Raw genomic sequence first — 18,948 nt, forward strand, 5'->3', positions numbered from 1 at the left:
TATTACAGAGAACAGAGATGGTCCCCCTAATCACCGTTCCCTTCACTGGAGCACTATAAAACACTATTACAGAGAACAGAGATGGTCCCCTAATCACCGTTCCCTTCACTGGAGCACTATAAAACACTATTACAGAGAACAGAGATGGCCCCCTAATCACCGTTCCCTTCACTAGAGCACTATAAAACACTATTAAAGAGAACAGAGATGGACCCCCTAATCACCGTTCCCTTCACTGGAGCACTATAAAACACTATTACAGAGAACAGAGATGTACCCCCTAATCACCGTTCCCTTCACTAGAGCACTATAAAACACTATTACAGAGAACAGAGATGGTCCCCTAATCACCGTTCCCTTCACTGGAGCACTATAAAACACTATTACAGAGAACAGAGATGGTCCCCCTAATCACCGTTCCCTTCACTAGGAGCACTATAAAACACTATTACAGAGAACAGAGACTGTCCCCTAATCACCGTTCCCTTCACTAGAGCACTATAAAACACTATTACAGAGAACAGAGATGGCCTCCCTAATCACCGTTCCCTTCACTGGAGCACTATAAAACACTATTACAGAGAACAGAGATGGCCCCCTAATCACCGTTCCCTTCACTGGAGCACTATAAAACACTATTACAGAGAACAGAGATGGTCCCCCTAATCACCGTTCCCTTCACTAGAGCACTATAAAACACTATTACAGAGAACAGAGATGGTCCCCTAATCACCGTTCCCTTCACTGGAGCACTATAAAACACTATTACAGAGAACAGAGATGACCCCCTAATCACCGTTCCCTTCACTGGAGCACTATAAAACACTATTACAGAGAACAGAGATGGTCCCCTAATCACCGTTCCCTTCACTGGAGCACTATAAAACACTATTACAGAGAACAGAGATGGCCTCCTAATCACCGTTCCCTTCACTGGAGCACTATAAAACACTATTACAGAGAACAGAGATGGTCCCCTAATCACCGTTCCCTTCACTGGAGCACGATAAAACACTATTACAGAGAACAGAGATGGTCCCCTAATCACCGTTCCCTTCACTAGAGCACTATAAAACACTATTACAGAGAACAGAGATGGTCCCCTAATCACCGTTCCCTTCACTGGAGCACTATAAAACACTATTACAGAGAACAGAGATGGTCCCCTAATCACCGTTCCCTTCACTGGAGCACTATAAAACACTATTACAGAGAACAGAGACGGCCCCCTAATCACCGTTCCCTTCACTGGAGCACTATAAAACACTATTACAGAGAACAGAGATGGCCTCCTAATCACCGTTCCCTTCACTGGAGCACTATAAAACACTATTACAGAGAACAGAGATGGTCCCCTAATCACCGTTCCCTTCACTGGAGCACGATAAAACACTATTACAGAGAACAGAGATGGTCCCCTAATCACCGTTCCCTTCACTAGAGCACTATAAAACACTATTACAGAGAACAGAGATGGCCCCCTAATCACCGTTCCCTTCACTGGAGTACGATAAAACACTATTACAGAGAACAGAGATGGCCCCCTAATCACCGTTCCCTTCACTGGAGCACTATAAAACACTATTACAGAGAACAGAGACGGCCCCCTAATCACCGTTCCCTTCACTAGAGCACTATAAAACACTATTACAGAGAACAGAGATGGCCCCCTAATCACTGTTCCCTTCACTAGAGCACTATAAAACACTATTAAAGAGAACAGAGATGACCCCCTAATCACCGTTCCCTTCACTGGAGCACTATAAAACACTATTACCAGCATGACTAAGCTGACTGACCAGTATAACCAAGGTGGTTCACCAGCATGACTAAGCTGACTGACCAGTATAACCAAGGTGAGTCACCAGCATGACTAAGCTGACTGACCAGTATAACCAAGGTGGTTCACCAGCATGACTAAGCTGACTGACTAGTATAACCAAGGTGAGTCACCAGCATGACTAAGCTGACTGACCAGTATAACCAAGGTGGTTCACCAGCATGACTAAGCTGACTGACCAGTATAACCAAGATGATTCACCAGCATGACTAAGCTGACTGACCAGTATAACCAAGGTGGTTCACCAGCATGACTAAGCTGACTGACTAGTATAACCAAGTTGGTTCACCAGCATGACTAAGCTGACTGACCAGCATAACCAAGTTGGTTCACCAGCATGACTAAGCTGACTGACCAGCATAACCAAGTTGGTTCACCAGCATGACTAAGCTGACTGACCAGTATAACCAAGGTGGTTCACCAGCATGACTAAGCTGACTGACCAGCATAACCAAGTTGGTTCACCAGCATGACTAAGCTGACTGACCAGTATAACCAAGTTGGTTCACCAGCATGACTAAGCTGACTGACCAGTATAACCAAGTTGGTTCACCAGCATGACTAAGCTGACTGACCAGTATAACCAAGTTGGTTCACCAGCATGACTAAGCTGACTGACCAGCATAACCAAGTTGGTTCACCAGCATGACTAAGCTGACTGACCAGTATAACCAAGTTGGTTCACCAGCATGACTAAGCTGACTGACCAGCATAACCAAGTTGGTTCACCAGCATGACTAAGCTGACTGACCAGTATAACCAAGTTGGTTCACCAGCATGACTAAGCTGACTGACTAGTATAACCAAGTTGGTTCACCAGCATGACTAAGCTGACTGACCAGCATAACCAAGTTGGTTCACCAGCATGACTAAGCTGACTGACCAGTATAACCAAGTTGGTTCACCAGCATGACTAAGCTGACTGACCAGTATAACCAAGTTGGTTCACCAGCATGACTAAGCTGACTGACCAGTATAACCAAGTTGGTTCACCAGCATGACTAAGCTGACTGACCAGCATAACCAAGTTGGTTCACCAGCATGACTAAGCTGACTGACCAGTATAACCAAGTTGGTTCACCAGCATGACTAAGCTGACTGACCAGTATAACCAAGGTGGTTCACCCGCATGACTAAGCTGACTGACCAGTGAGAGTTTACAGCCACTGAAGCTGCTGCAGCGGGTTTGGAAAGTAGTGATGAAGATATCGGAGCATTTTGATATGAAACATGTGAGGATCATGTTCTATGAAGAGCCTTTAGAGGAGGATTTAAGAAGAGAGGAACAAAAGGAGAGAAAGACCTCAGACCACAGAGGGTTAATTGACGTTCTGGGGCCAGATTCACTAAAGCTGTTTTTGCCTCACAGCATGACGGGTCTGGGTTCAATTCCCCAGCCGGGTAACCAGCGTCCTTTGTACACTCTCCCCGTGTCTGTATGGGGTTCCTCCCGCAGTCCACCGACATGCATTCAGGCTGATTGGAGAACCAAATGTTCAAAACTGGATAAAAAGAACACCAAGAAGTGATGGCTGAGGAACCCGACGACAGGAAAATCCTCTGTGGTCAGTTTTAACCTTTATCTTCATCTTATCTTTATCTTTATCTTTTGGGAAATTCACTCTAACCTACAGTTTTAGAGCCTTTCCTCGTCAGCTTTTACAGCCTGAGACAAGCATGAGGTGGTGGAACGGTTAAGAAAACATCTAAGAACATTTTTTTGACAAATACCAAGAAATTAAGAGGTTTTATGAATAATAAGACTTTAATCTTAATTATTTTTCTGAAGGCACAAGTCCGGCCGGTGGTCTACGAATGACGCTAGCCGTAGAGGAGAGTCTCAGGCGCGGTCGCCGCCGCTAAAGCTCCACTCTGTCCTGACTGATTTAGAGGTTAGACGTCCATGAAGTGCTGCAGGAGGAGGATTATGAAGTTAATTAGCAGGTTTAGAGATGTTATGCTAATAATAAACAAGCACAGAAGAGGCTCAGCTGGGTGCAGGAGATACGACAGAACACCACGCAGATGTTTCACTGGCAGAGCGTCAGACACACAAACTACCAGACCAGCCTGGTGTCCACTGCAGACGCCTGTCCTCTCATTCCAACAAATAAATCCCCCCCCCCCCCCCCCTCTCTCTCTCTCTCTCTCTCTCATTACTTTCTCTGTCTCTCTGTATCTCTCCACCCCCCCCCCCTCTATCCTGCCCCCCTCCTTCTCTGTATCCTGGCTCATTCTCTCTCTCTCACTCTCTCTCTCTCACTTTTTCTCTCTCTCTCTCCTCTCTATCTTTCTCTCTCAATCCTCTCTATATATTTCTCTCTCTCTCTCTGTGCCACTCTCTCTCTCCTCTCTATATCTCTCTCTCTCTCTCTATTTCTCTCTTTCTCTCTACTTCTCTCTTTCTCTCTGCGAAAGAATCATCAAGAAGAAACAACAAAAATGAACATTTAGAGCATTACAGAGTTTAAGAGCTCTCAATTTAATTTAATAGAAGAATAATTATAAGATTCACAGAAAACAGCAGTAAAACGTTTGGAATTAAGGTGTAAAGAGAAAGAACAGAATATATGTAGAAATATATGAGAGGGTTTGCAAACAGGGCGATTTTTATATCTTTGTGTGTGTGTGTGTGTGTGTGTGTGTGTGTGTGTGCGCTCTAGTGGTCAGTGTTTAGTATTCTGTGTGGTCATTAAACAGCTGTGTAGCTGATATATTCCTCCTCCCTAAAGCTCCATGTAAATTAATGCCACCCTTTGCCTCGCTGGACTAACGAGGGTACCGGAACAAACAACGCATCTGCCATCCAGTGATATATTGTTGGTTTTCTGAGGGTCTCCACAGAGATACACTACCACATAATTTAATAAGCAAATTAATGTTTATTTACTGAATTTAACACACTGGGGAAAAAATAATCTTCACAGAATCAAATTCTAAACAAGAACAAATGTAATGATATGGTTCTTTAACAGTTCTGTGTGTCTAAAAGGGGCTCAAGGAGATTCTGCTCCAGTTTCATGTTTCAGGAGGTCACTGGAGACCTAGAACTAAAAGCTGCATTGCCATATTCAGACTGTATTGTCGGAACATCTGAGTGAATACGACTGTTGGAACGTGAACCGAGACTCATTGGCTGGTAAGAAGCTGATCGATAATCACTTTGTAGACAAAAGCAACCCAGTAAAGTCTCTGCACTGAAACTGGAGGCCAGACAGTCATTTCATAGGTTCACAGCGATCATTTATTTATTTGTTTGTTTGTTTGTTTGTTGGAGGTTTTGACATGACAGCAGCGTCCACGGCCACAGGTGTATAAAGCCGAGCCCCTCGGCCTGCAGACTGCTTCTACAGACATTAGTGAAAGAATGGGTCGCTCTCAGGAGCTCAGTGAATTCCAGCGTGGTACCGTGATCGGACGCCACCTGTGCAGCAAGTCCAGTCCTGAAATTTCCTCACTACTAAATATTCCACAGTCCACTGTCAGTGGGATTATAACACAATGGAAGCGATTGGGAACGACAGCAACTCAGCCACGAAGTGGTCGGCCACGTAAAATGACAGAGCGGTCAGCGGATGCTGAGGGGCATAGTGCACAGAGGTCACCAACTTTCTGCAGAGTCAATCACTACAGACCTCCAAACTTCATGTGGCCTTCAGATCAGCTCAAGAACAGCGTAGAGAGCTTCATGGAATGGGTTTCCATGGCCGAGCAGCTGCATCCAAGCCTTACATCACCAAGCGCAATGCAAAGCGTGGAATGCAGTGGTGTAAAGCGCCGCCACTGGACTCTAGAGCAGTGGAGACGAGTTCTCTGGAGTGACCAATCACGCTTCTCCATCTGGCAATCTGACGGACGAGTCTGGGTTTGGCAGTTGCCAGGAGATGGTACTTGTCTCACTGCACTGTGCCGAGTGTAAAGTTTGGTGGAGGGGGAATTATGGTGTGGGGGTTTATTCAGGAGTTGGGATCGGCCCACTAGTTCGCCTTGTGGAAAGCCTTCCCAGAAGAGTTGAAGCTGTTATAGCTGCAAAGGGTGAGCCAACATCATATTAAACCCTATGGATTAAGAATGGCATGTCATTCAAGTTCATATGCGTGTGAAGACAGACGAGCAAATACTTTTGGTCAAAATAGTGTATGAAAGAAATACGTTATTACAAGGTGCACTTTACAGTGATTTTATGTATAAACCAGCATTAACCAACTAAACCAGCACCAGACCAACATAAACCAGCACCAGACCAACATAAACCAGCACCAGACCAGCAAAAACCAGTATAAACCAGCATAAACCAGCAAAACCAGCACCAGACCAGCATTGTACCAGTGTAGACCATGCTATTCATGATAGTCTGAGCTGTTTTTTCAGCAGGGTATGGGGTGTTGTTGGGCACAACAACATACATTATGCTAAAATGAAGGGTTTCTGGTCATTCTGGTCATTCCTTAGTGATTTCTGAGTGTCCATCAGTTTCACACAGAATGTAGACGGACACGCAAATCCACCAGTTCCACAGGGTGGGAGGCAGATAATGTGTATCGCAGCCCCTCTTCACAGGCTCATAACTCCAGATGTGAGTCACGTTCGATGTCCTGATGAGATGGAACGGAAAGGGCAGATTCAGGAACTGTTTAAACGGTATTTCTGTGCTGGATCATCACAAAGACACAGAAACAGATATAGAAACGTTGGATTTGACGGGGGGTTTGTGGACCCCAGAGGGTTAAGCAACGTAGGTACGAAGAAATACCTCATGTTTGATTATGATCATTCTTGATTTATTGTCCAGATCTACACAGATTCTACACAGATGTTCGGCGCTCCTCAGAAAACCTCTCTAAGGTGGTTGGAGCCCATTCATATCAGCAAAAAAAGAAAAACAAAACCACAAGCTCATTTACATACAAACCCAGATAACAACCACAGCTCAGGCATCGCGGCCAGGAGCGGTCAAGGCTAGCTGCTAATGATCTAGCGAGCGAGGCAATTAGCGCACAGTGTTGGAAATCCCGCTAGCGCTCCTAATTAAGAGAATACCTCTGCCGGCTTTGTTATTACGCCCCACAGGGACGAGGGGACCATGGCCCAGTGCCCACCAGAGAGATATGGAGGTGGGCCAAACCCTTTAGAGAGATACGCTGGAGCACACATTAGGTTTAAATGATGCTTCAGGCAGTGGACCTACACAAGGGTCCCACCATTATCAGACAAATTCATTTTCTATGTTGTCCAGTCTGGCATACGATAATTATAAGACAAAAACAGCTCTGCCAAGCACGGGCACATAAACAAAAACGTGGACTCTCAACTGATTATTGGTGCACATTAAAGGCTCGTCTACTAGATTTAATGGACTGTAGGATTAGCGTTTGAATAAAATATTCCTAGAAGTCCAAACCTGATCAACTAAGCTTCAGTGCACAATCAACCTGCGACGCAGTAGCACAGCTTTTGGATACTTTCTGCCACTATGACGATGTTTGTTCATTCCAGTTGGGACACTGCATTTACTCTGTGTGTTTACAGGAGGAAACAAAAATGTTCTAAAATTTCAATGTAGTCTTTGGAAGTCTTTTTGGATCATCTCCGCCGGTCTGCACTTATTACATATATTAATTCTGTCTTTTAAAAGGGCAAAGAAAAAAATGATAATTTTATTTTAAAATTCTGGTTCCCTAGACTTCTAGATAGATAGATAGATAGATAGATAGACATATAGCATATAAACAATACATGGATTTTCAAATGTACATATTATTCCCAGAAATCCGTAAGCACAGTATTGGGCCATGATCAGCACTAACTGTTGAGCGCTTTCGGAGCTCACTCGGGTGAACTGGGACAACTGAGCTGTGGTGAAAACAGTGTGGGTCCACAGGGGCCTTGATTTTAACCATGGCTGTTATCTGCCTCATTGATCCAGTGTTCGCTCAGAGCGTTGGCTGTGCGTGTCCTCAGAAATTAATGTCACGTGTACTTGAGATGCAATACCACCATAAATAGTGGAGGCAGCTGAAGACTGAAGACAGCATCACAGCAAAACCTTCTGCCTTTTTCTCACAATAAACAATAACACAGCCTTGTTGTGCTGAATTAGTCTCGTAGAGACAGATGCTGTCTAGTACCAACATGTCTGGGGACAACACCTGCTCTGAAATCTGCCCCCAGATTCCTCTAGTCCGTGCTCTTTTAACGTCCAGAGGACAATCGATAACACAAGCAAAACAAGCTAGCACAGAGAGCATAGAGGGCACATAGACGGCACACAGGCGACACATAGACGGCACACAGACGGCACACAGACAGTACATAGACGGCACACAGACGGCACATCGACAATAATCGATAACACAAGCAAAACAAGCTAGCACAGAGCGCATAGACGGCACATAGAGGGCACACAGACAGCACATAGAGGGCACACAGACGGCACATAGAGGGCACACAGACAGCACATAGACCGCACATCGATGATAATCGATAACACAAGCAAAACAAGCTAGCACAGAGCACATAGACGGCACACAGGCGGCACATAGACGGCACACAGACGGCACATAGACGGCACACAGACGGCACATAGACGGCACATAGAGGTCAGTCGTGAGATCCAATTTGAACAATAAGATGAGAACAACCCCAATCCTGAGCACCTGCTAATGAGAACTCTAAGACCACAAGTACACCAGGGCTACAGCTGCGGTCTAATCTGTAGCAGAACCAAAACAAGCAAAGAAAAGCCATTAGCCTAGTCCCAGTTCACCTCCTCCAACAGCAAAGAAAGCAGCTTTTTCAGCGTTTCTTCCTCATAGCTAACATTTGTGACCCGGTCTCATGGGTCTGGCCTAACTGGTATAATGCTCACACCAACTTTCGTTCATGACCAGCACTGAGAGAAAGACCCAGCATCGCCTACCTCCAGAGGGAGCTCTCCAGCACCTTGGTGGAATCCGCATGGTAATACTTGGTGAGGATGAGGATGACCTGTGGAGAAGGAGAGAATGGTTCAGTTACACGTTCTGTGCTGTGACAATATATTTTATACATTGTTTGCACTGTAACTTTTATATACTCTTTGTACTGTACTTTGTACTTTGTATATCTTTTGCACACATTTTCTACTATAACAACATCTTGTTGCACAAGTTTTGTATTGTAACAATATGTTTGCACATTTTTGTACTATATATACTATGTAACAGTCTATTTTGCACACGTTGGTATTGTTACAATACCTGAAGTATTTGAAGAGGTAAATTGTGTCAACACTGATCTCAGTATTGCCTTTTTATATTAAATGGTTAAAATGAATTAACTCTATTACAATTATTTATAATTTAGTTATTACGACTGCTATGGCACTTATTTTACAGTGTTGCTTTTACAAGTTAAATACATCTTGAAAGTGTCTGCTGTTCATAATGGATGGATCGAAAGAAATTATTCAGTTACTTGGAATGAAATCTCACTTCATCGATTTACGTTAAGAGGGTTTTTCCTACTTTTTTGAAGTTACTGTTCTGAATATGAGTTTTTGAGATTAAAGTGCCTGAATTTGTGTGTTTGTTTTGTTGCCCTGCTCCAACTGTCAGGCCATCACAATATATCCCCGACCTCTAGGTAAAGAACAAGGTGAGAGATCTTCAGAAGCATCACTGGCCTTTGAGGAGAACCGCTACAAACAGCCCCGGGCGCAAAACCACAGAGCGAAAACAAACAGCCCTTCTTTTCCATTCTTTACCTTCCTCAACCACAGGAGGCAGAGAACGTGTGTGTTATTTCAGAGCAGTTGGGTTTTAAAGCCATGCTGAGAGTTCTTCTGCTAAAATCCCGCATACGGAACCGCACCTGTTGGCTACCTGTACTTCAGACAGAAATATTTACTCTGAAGGTTCCTCTGGCCAACTGTAAAAATTACAACACATACACACAGGGCTCGTATTTCTTTTGTTTCCTCTGTGCTTTGAGCCATGTTGTGCACGTAGAGTCAGAGAAAGAAGAGATTCTTACACATTTCCACATGTTTTATTCATGCTGCCGCTGCCGCTGCTGGGATTAGAGCCCACCTACAGATCACCAGTGTGTACGCATGTCCTCATCACTCCCAGCAGCTCTGACAGTAAAGCCCAGAGGAAACATGTTGCCATGACAAAAGGCTGTACATTTCACATCTCTGGCTGAGTGACTGACAGGTCAGTTTTGGGGGAGTGAATGGAGAAGAGTGAGCTCTCCTATTGGACGAGACTCAGGGATCAGATCAAAGGTACACTCACCGGCCACTTTATTAGGTACACTTGCTAGTAAAAGGTTGGACCCCCTTTTGCCTCCAGAACTGCTTTAATTCTTCTTGTCAGACTTTCAACAAGGTGTTGGAAACTTTCCTCAGAGATTTTGGTTGGTTATTTGAGTTCCTGCTGCCTTTCTATCATCTGGAACCAGTCTGCCCATTCTCCTCTGACTCTGAAGGCATTTTCGTCCACACAACTGACCGCTCACTGGATATTTCCTCTTTTTCGGACCGTTCTCTGTGAACCCTAGAGATGGTTGTGTGTGAAAATCCCAGCAGATCAGCAGTTTCTGAAATACTCAGACCAGCCCGTCTGGCACCAACAACCACACCACGTTCAAAGTCCCTTAAACCCCCTTTCTTCCCCGTTCTGATGCTCGGTCTGCACTTCAGCAGGTTGTCTTGACCACCTCTACACGCCTAAATGCAGTGAGCTGCAGCCGTGTGATTGGCTGATCAGCTATTTGTGTTAACAAGCAACTGAACAAACAGTTGCTATGTTATTCCAGGTTGTTGCAAGGGTGTTGCTAGTCGGTTTCTATGGTATACTAGGTGGTTGCTAGGTTACTGGTAAGTGGTTGCCAGGGTGCTGCTAAAGAGTTCAACCATGACATGTTTGGTGTATAAAGTTTGCTTTTCAGTTTTGCACTGGAGCTCTGAGGCTAAAGTATTGATGGAAAACAAGAGCTACACAGCTGAAGCAGTACCCATTATTGGAATGGCGCTGCTAGATTGATGCAATTCCACGCAGTGTTTTCCAGGTGGTTGACAGGTGATTGCTAGGAAAATGCTCTGTTATTACAGGTTGTTGCAAGGCTGTTGCTAGTCAGTTCCTATATTGTTCAAGGTTGTTGCTAAGTTATTGCTAGGGTGTTGCTAATTGGTTGCAATGGTATTTTAGATCGTCGCTACGTTGTCACTAAGTGGTTACTATGGCACTGTAGGAAATGGCTCCTAAGGTGTTGCTAGATGGTTCAGCCAACATGTTTGGTGTCTCAAGTTAGCTTTTTTAGCTCTACACTGGAGCTATGAGGCTAATGCAACAACCAAGAGATTGTGGAGCTTAAGCAGTACCCCTGTTTCGCTATGGTGCTGCCAGATGAATGCTATTCCCGGTGGTGTTCCGGGTGTTCCAGGTGTTGCTTGTTGATATTCTAGGTTGCTAGTTGATATTCAGGTGCTGCTAGATGGATGCTAATCCAGGTGGTTGCCAGATGATTCCTAGGTGGTTGCTACGTCATTCCAGGTTGTCACATAGTGGTTGCGAAGGCACCGTAGGAGGTGGTTGCTAGAGGTTGCTATTCTACTCCACGTTGTCGCAAGGGTATTGGCGTTTGTGATGGAATTCTAGTCGTTGCTAGGTTGTTGCTAAGTGGTTGCTATGGTACTGTAGGATGTGGCGTAAATAATTTTGTTGAAAACATTTTATCATAATCGAGTAGGTTTTACTAAAAAGCGCCAATCTCGAGATTTCTACCATGTCAGAGTCACTCACTGCAGTGCTGACAATGATCCACCCGCCACATAATGCGAAACCTGCGAATCAGTGGTGGTCCTGTGGGGGTCCTGGCCATTCATGAAGGACGGCTACTTGTAGAACTACAGAATGCACCTATATGGTAAATGGACACTGAGTGTAGATACAAGGTAAGTGGACCTAATAATAGGGCTAGTGAATCCCAGAGGTGTGTTGCTCTCTAATTGTCTGTACTGCCCCCTAGAGACACAGCAAGACAGTGCAGCTGGGGCAGCATTGAACACAAAGGCTCCTTTCTTACAGCTGGAACAGTCCAGCATGGGAAAGAACACAGTACAGTACAGCACTATCTGCACTGATAATGAGAAAACAGCACACACACACATGCACAATGTCCACCACAGCCTCTCTATTGACTTTCAAAGCACATCTTAAAAAGCTTCTCACATTCAGCAGGCGCGCCCCGAGCTCTGAACCTTCCAACTGCACGTTGCCAACCCCTCAAAAAAACGTAAAAATCAGCCGAGTCATTCGTGTAACTGTTTCCAGGGGCAGATAACAACCATCAGGAGCGTTTTAGCGCTGAAGAGCGTTCCAGCAGATGGGACGCAGAGGCCGAATTCCTGTAAATCACCACAGAGCAGCTTTCCAGCACTGGAGCTCTCTGAGGAAAGAGAGGAATTCTGGAAATCTGAGTTCAAGTTTCATATAGCACGGCCCGAAGTGGAAAAGCTATCAGATTCCAGACGGTGCCTTCATAGCCGGAGGCGTTAGCAGCTAGCGGCTCGGAGGAATCTCTTTCGCTAATCTTCATTCCCCTCAAACTGAGCTCAACTTCAACGCTTCACTGCCAAATCAACCACAAGGCTGGGAGGAATCTGCAGTGCTGCACTCAGAGAACAGCACAAAATATGATTAAATACACAAGTATAGCTAAACATGGGCAATATAATAATAATTGGGTGAGTGGTTAGTGTAGTGGGTAGCACCTTTGCCTTGTAGACTGGGGTTCAATCCCCCGCCTGGGTAACCTCCCTACACTATACCAATAAGGGTCCTTGGGCAAGACTCCTAACACCACCTTCGCCTGCTTTCGCCGTGTAAAGCAATCAAATTGTAAGTTGCTCTGGATAATAGCATCTGCCAAGTGCCATAAATGTAAATAATTAACCGTTCGCAAGTGTCCTGCCTCGCTTGGTTACCAATGCTATTTCTGTCAAACTCAAGCCACCTGGGAGCATCTGTAGCACTTGCACTTAAAGTTCAGTAGCAAAAAAGAAATGTCTTATTATTCAAAATAAACTGGTTTTACAAGCTTTGCAGGGCAGATGTAAGCTACTGGTTTGAGAACTGTGAAAATATGAATGTATGAATGAATATAAAACATAGGCATAGGCATAGTTTGGGCACACTTTTTTTGGACATATTTTGTTGATTTAGAGTAAAATAAGTTCTTCTGCACATACTGTCTTATATTTTCATATTTGAAAAATGATAAAAATGGTATATTTAAAAACATTTACATATAATTTGCATATTTGTAATGCACACATATTGCATACACTGCATAGAAACAATGTTTTTAATGTGAGTGCTGTACAGTCCTGTGATTTACTTTGTTATTGTACGTTAAACTAGATGATTCGATCAAATAATAATATTATTTGTACTGGTAACATTTCTATATACGCCTCCAAAGTCTCAGGCGCCAGTGCCAACCAATAGTAGAAAAGTACAATATGAACTGCTTAGCAACACTCTAGCAACCACCTGCAGTACCATAGCAACAACTTACTGACAATCTAGCAACCACCCAGAATGCCATAGAAACCAACTAGCAACATGTTTGTAACCATCTTGCATACCACAGCAACCGCTGAGCAATCCCCTAGCAACCTCCAGCTCAGTCGCCAATCAGAGGATTAAACAGGCCATCCAGCACGATGTTGCTGTTATGACGATGCCGTCACGTTTCATAATGAATATTAGAGGTCAGTAATGTGTAACTGTATGGATCACCGAATGATGGTGTAATATGTCACCAGGTTACAGACGCTAATATAAAGGCTCAGGGTTTATAGGACTTTTCCCTGACTAGATAAACAGAATCATGCTCGTCTTATTTGTGAAGGCACTCAGTAGGTGGTGAAGATCTGATAATGCTGGGTTTAAAGTGAAGAAAATAAACAGAAAGACATGAATGACTCAGCAGGACACAAAATCTGCTAGATATGGGTAGAGCCAGAGAGAGAGGGGGAGTCTGAGAGTGAAACAGAGATATTAAAAAAAGACAGCTCTGCTCTCTCTCTGACCCACCGGCACACAGTTAAAGTGCTGCCTGTGTGAGTGTTTCTGAGACTCAATGCAACACCTTTAGGATGTTTCCGGGTAGTTGCTAATCCAGTGGTGTTCCAGGTGGTTGCTAGGGGACTGCGCGGTGGACGCTGTGGTATGCAAGATGGTTGCAAGGTTGTTGCTAGTTGGTTTCTATGGTATTCTGGGTGGTTGCTAGGTTGTCAGTCAGTGTGTCCCAATTCAGGGGCTGCATCCTTCGGAGGCTGCATTTGAAGGCCAATTGTGTCACGGTGGCACGACTAAGCTGTCCAATTTCAAACGTTCCTTCGTATGCGGCCGGGAAATGTGTTCTTCTCCAATGGGTGTATCCTTCACAAGCCAACACATCCCGAGGTGCATTGCGTCAACAGAGGACCAAACAGATGGGAGAAGAGTACATTTTTAAATATAATTATTGGGTTTAAACTGAGGCGAATTGCTAATGATACAAATCTCATTAGTAACGGCGGTGAAGCAGCTCTAGCTCTAATAAACGCAAAAATTAACAACTAAAATCAAAGTTTCTTTAAAAGAACTTTAAAAGAACTTGACAGGAGTGGCATTTCGTGGTACAGCAGTAAGGTCGGGAACAAAAGGGATTATTTATCTTGTTTATGTTGGTTGTTGTTAGGTTAAGTCATGTTATTAGTCTTATGGGATTAATAGACCTTACAAGTAAAGGAAGCTTATGCACCACCAATTAGCACTAACACATGTGCCTCAAACCATTTTAGTATGACTAATAGACTTGATTATGTGGTTTCTGTTGCTGTATGACTCACTAGCCACGTTAACATGCAGCCTAATAATCCGTTACTAGTTCAACTAACAGTTCAATTGGAATAGAATATGTTCGTGTAAACACCTCTGTCAGAATAGTCTAGTCTGATTGAGGCCATTCAGAATACAATTTATATCCAGTTGAACCAGGTGGGTAAACCTGTAAATAATCCATTAAATAGAGGAATAATATCCGTGTAAATGCCTGTATCTGATTACATTCCTACATTCGGAAAGTTTAAGTCTGTTCTGCATGTTCGTCGAGTCATAGTGAAAGTCTGTAGTTTATAGTTTTTCAGAGGTCCCAGGCATAGTTACAGTTGCTAGGCTATGAAAGGCCAACTGGGGGAACTACTTTGCAATTGTGCCACCCTTAGACAGAGCAGAGCTACAGCTCTAGCCAACTATAATACCAAAGACAGTGTGGACAACACAACATTATAATAAGTTTGTTTCAATTTTTAGGCATTCAAGGGACCCAAAAGGTTAATTAGGGAGTCCTGGACCCCACAGGTCACCCTGTATTGTGCCCCTTGATAACACCGCTGCGCTAAATGTTACACCGCTTGTGCTAAAACATGGAAGATCTGGTTTAGCGTTGTTTTCTGCCATCATTATGTAAACACAGCATTACTCGCTCACAATTCAGTGTGCAAGAGTGTTAGCTTGCTTGTAACATGCATGTAGCAATGTTCATAACCACAAAATCACTCTTCAGAAACTCCAATGGGAGAGTTGGGGAGGTGGATCCCAAATGGAAGACATAACGTATTGGGTTTGGAACATTGTCGCTCACCACAGGTTGTGCTATTGGCCATTTTCAAACTTCCCCATAGAGGAAAAAGTGCTTAGACCTGGAATTCCTTACATGGACATGATGCACAACTTCACGGATCTACTACATGATTACTGATTGTTGATTCAATGAATGTAAGTTCAAATGTATGTCACTGTACCAGACAGCTCTCACACAGTCTTACTTAGCACCACTGTACTCTTGAACACAGCTCATTATCTTCTCCAGCTCACCAGAAACATTTCTCCAGCGCCTCCCGGCCGGCAGAGCTTCTGTTTCTGATCCAGCTGGTGACATTTCACTGAGGAAAAGTCAACGGGACGAGTGATGAGGCCTGAATGGCAATGGCAGAACCACAAGAGGCTCCATTGAGGACGAAAACACGGCAAACATGCTACAAATGAAGAGGGACCACACAGGACGGCTTTTCATCAGAGCCTCTGACATCACCGTCCACTGCAGAGGTCAATGAAGGAAAGTAAATCATCCTGTTCTGCCATGAAAGGAGCAGGACCCGAAAAAGAAAGTGATCCATGCAGACACCACGGCTTTGTCCATGGTTATAGATGACAGCGTGTCGTACAGGGACAGAAACCACATATGCACAGCTAGTTGAGATAATCAAACATCTCCGCATGGTTTGAGGCAAGTGTGCTAACGCTAACTGATGAGGTATAAGATTTCATTTCTTGTTAGGTACATTAGCCTTGCAGCTCCAGAACTAAAGAAGCAAGGTTAGATACCCCATATACACTGGTGTGAAAAAGTGTTTGCCTCCTTCCTGATTTCTTATTCTTTTGCATGTTCGTCACACTTAAATGTTTCAGATCAAGACCAAACACATTTAAATATTACACAAAGATAAAACAAGTAAACACAAAATGCAGTTTATAAATGATTTAGTCTTTATTATTTAGGGAAAATAAATCCTGTGATTTATCACATCTTTGGAAAGCTGAGTTCAATTTCCTTAGCCACACTCAGGCCTGATTACTGCCACACCTGTTCTCAATCAAGAAATCACTTAAATTGGACCAGCCTGACAAAATGAAGCAGACCAAGATCCTCAAAAGCTAGACATCCAGTTGTGATCCAAAGAAATTCAGGAACAAATGAGAAACACAGTAATTGAGATCTATCAGTCTGGAAAAGGTTATAAAGCCATTTCTAAAGCTTTGGGACTCCAGCGAACCACAGTGAGAGCCATTATCCACAAATGGCGAAAACATGGAACAGTGTTGAACCTTCCCAGGAGTGGCTGGCTGACCAAAATTACCCCAAGAGCGCAGCAACGACTCATCCAAGAGGTCAGAAAAGACCCCACAACAGCCTCCAAAGAACTATAGGCCTCACTTGGCTTAGTTGATGTCAGTGTTCATTTCTCCACCATAAGAAAGAGACTGGGTAAAAATGGCCTGCATGGCAGAGTTCCAAGAGGAAAACCACTACTGAGCAAAAAGAACAAAGGCTCGTCTCAGTTTTGCCAGAAAACATCTTGATGATCCCCAAGACTTTTGGGAGAATACTCTGTGGACTGACAAGACAGAAGTTGAACTTTTTGGAAGGCATATGTCCCTTTACATCTGGCGTAGAAGTAACAGCATTTCAGAAAAGGAACATCATACCAACAGTAAAATATGGTGGTGGTAGTGCGATGGTCTGGGGCTGTTTTGCTGCTTCAGGACCTGGAAGACTTGCTGTGGTAAATGGAACCATGAATTCTGCTGTCTACCAAAGATTCCTAAAGGAGAACGTCCGGCCATCTGGTCGAGACCTCAGGCTGAAGCGCACTTGGGTTCTGCAGCAGGACAATGATCCAAAACACACCAGCAAGTCCACCTCTGAATAGCTTAAGAAAAACAAAATGAAGACTTTGGAGTGGCCTAGTCAAAGTACTGACCTGAATCCGATTGAGATGCTGTGGCATGAATTTAAAAAGGCAGTTCGTGCTCGGAAACCATCCAATGTGGCTGAATTACAACAACTCTGCAAAGATGAGTGGGCCAAAATTCCTCCCCAGCGCTGTAAAAGACGCATTGCCAGTTATCGCAAATGCTTCATTGCAGTTGCTGCTGCTAAGGGTGGCCCAACCAGTTATTAGGTTTAGGGGGCAATCACTTTTTCACACAGGGCCTTGTAGGTTTGGATTCATTTTTCCCTTAATAAAGACCTTCATTCATTATTTAAATTTGTTTGGTAATCTGAAACATTTAAATTTGACAAACATGTAAAAGAATAAGAGATCAGGAATGGGGGCAAAAACTTTTTCACACAACTGTATGTCTTGGCTGATAACTTATGAACTTGGCAACACCTTAGCAACCACCCACAGTACCATAGCACGAACTTAGCAACCCATAATACCATAAAAATCAACTAGCAATAGCCTTGCAAAAACCTAAAACCATAGCAACTGCTTAGCAATCCCCTAGCAACCACCTGGAACATGACGGGGAACGTAGTAATAAATGAGTAAATATGCACAGGATCCTTCCCCAAGAACTCAAAGGGGAATTGCACAGATTTCCCAAAATTTCTGCATAATTCAATGATCAAGTCGTTCAGGGTGGTTTGATGTGAAATTCTCCATTCTAGAGAAACAGTGGTGCTGATAGGAACCAGGGGTCACCATGACTACAACACTAATATAGGCATTTAATGACCAGCCAAAACCACCAGAGAACCTACACGAGTCTTCGGAGTTTTATATGGAATGTTGATGATGGTGAAATAGCAATAAATCTGAAATAATACGTTTTATTTGGGGACTATTTTGCCTCACAGGGTCCTGCATGTATCCCTCCTACATGAATGGATTTTAGAGGCATTAAATTCTTTAGACATTTGGTTCCTTTTACCATCACTGTGCACAAATTCGGACCCCAAAACGGAGCATTTCACGCCAAACCACTCTGAATGACTCTGTTTACATCTTAACTATTTAATTACGCAGAAGAATTGGTGGAATTTCCCTTTAAACCTGATCTCAACAGGTCACTGGACACAGCAGGAACGGCAGGTCACAATGTTAATATCAGGTGTGAACAGGGCTTATGAGCGCTGAGGCAGGAGGTGCTACAGAAACCGAATCAGTTCAGCGTCCATTCCAAGTCGTTCTTACACAAGATCTTTCCTTTTCCCACTTTACTTTAATACTTCATACTAATAATGTTTGCTGTCCGGTGTCGACCATAGGAGGATGGGTTCCCCTTCTGAGTCTTGGTTCCTCTCAAGGTTTCTTCCTCTTTTAGGGAGTTTTTCCTTGCCACCGTCGCCACTGGCGACGCTCATGGGGGCTCGGACCCGGATTTTCTTTTCTTTTCTTTTCTCTTCTCTCTGTAATGCTGATTGTTCTGTAAAGCTGCTTTGTGACAACACCTGTTGTAAAAAGCTCTATATAAATAAATTTTGCTTGCTTGCTAATTCGCCGT

General features: G+C 43.8%; 1 protein-coding gene across 3 annotated transcripts in view; it reads right to left on the reverse strand.

The window, feature by feature from the left end:
• Window positions 1–18,948, reverse strand: part of sorcs2 (sortilin-related VPS10 domain containing receptor 2) — a 473,194-nt gene that overhangs the window by 340,978 nt on the left and 113,268 nt on the right. For all 3 annotated transcript variants that reach the window (XM_037547570.1, XM_037547568.1, XM_037547564.1), the window contains exon 2: window positions 8,760–8,827. In XM_037547570.1, the coding sequence (XP_037403467.1) occupies window positions 8,760–8,827 (68 nt within the window). The remainder of the gene's footprint in view (window positions 1–8,759; window positions 8,828–18,948) is intronic.

The sequence above is a fragment of the Pygocentrus nattereri genome, chromosome 2 (genome assembly GCF_015220715.1).
Source record: "Pygocentrus nattereri isolate fPygNat1 chromosome 2, fPygNat1.pri, whole genome shotgun sequence".
Taxonomy (NCBI): domain Eukaryota; kingdom Metazoa; phylum Chordata; class Actinopteri; order Characiformes; family Serrasalmidae; genus Pygocentrus; species Pygocentrus nattereri.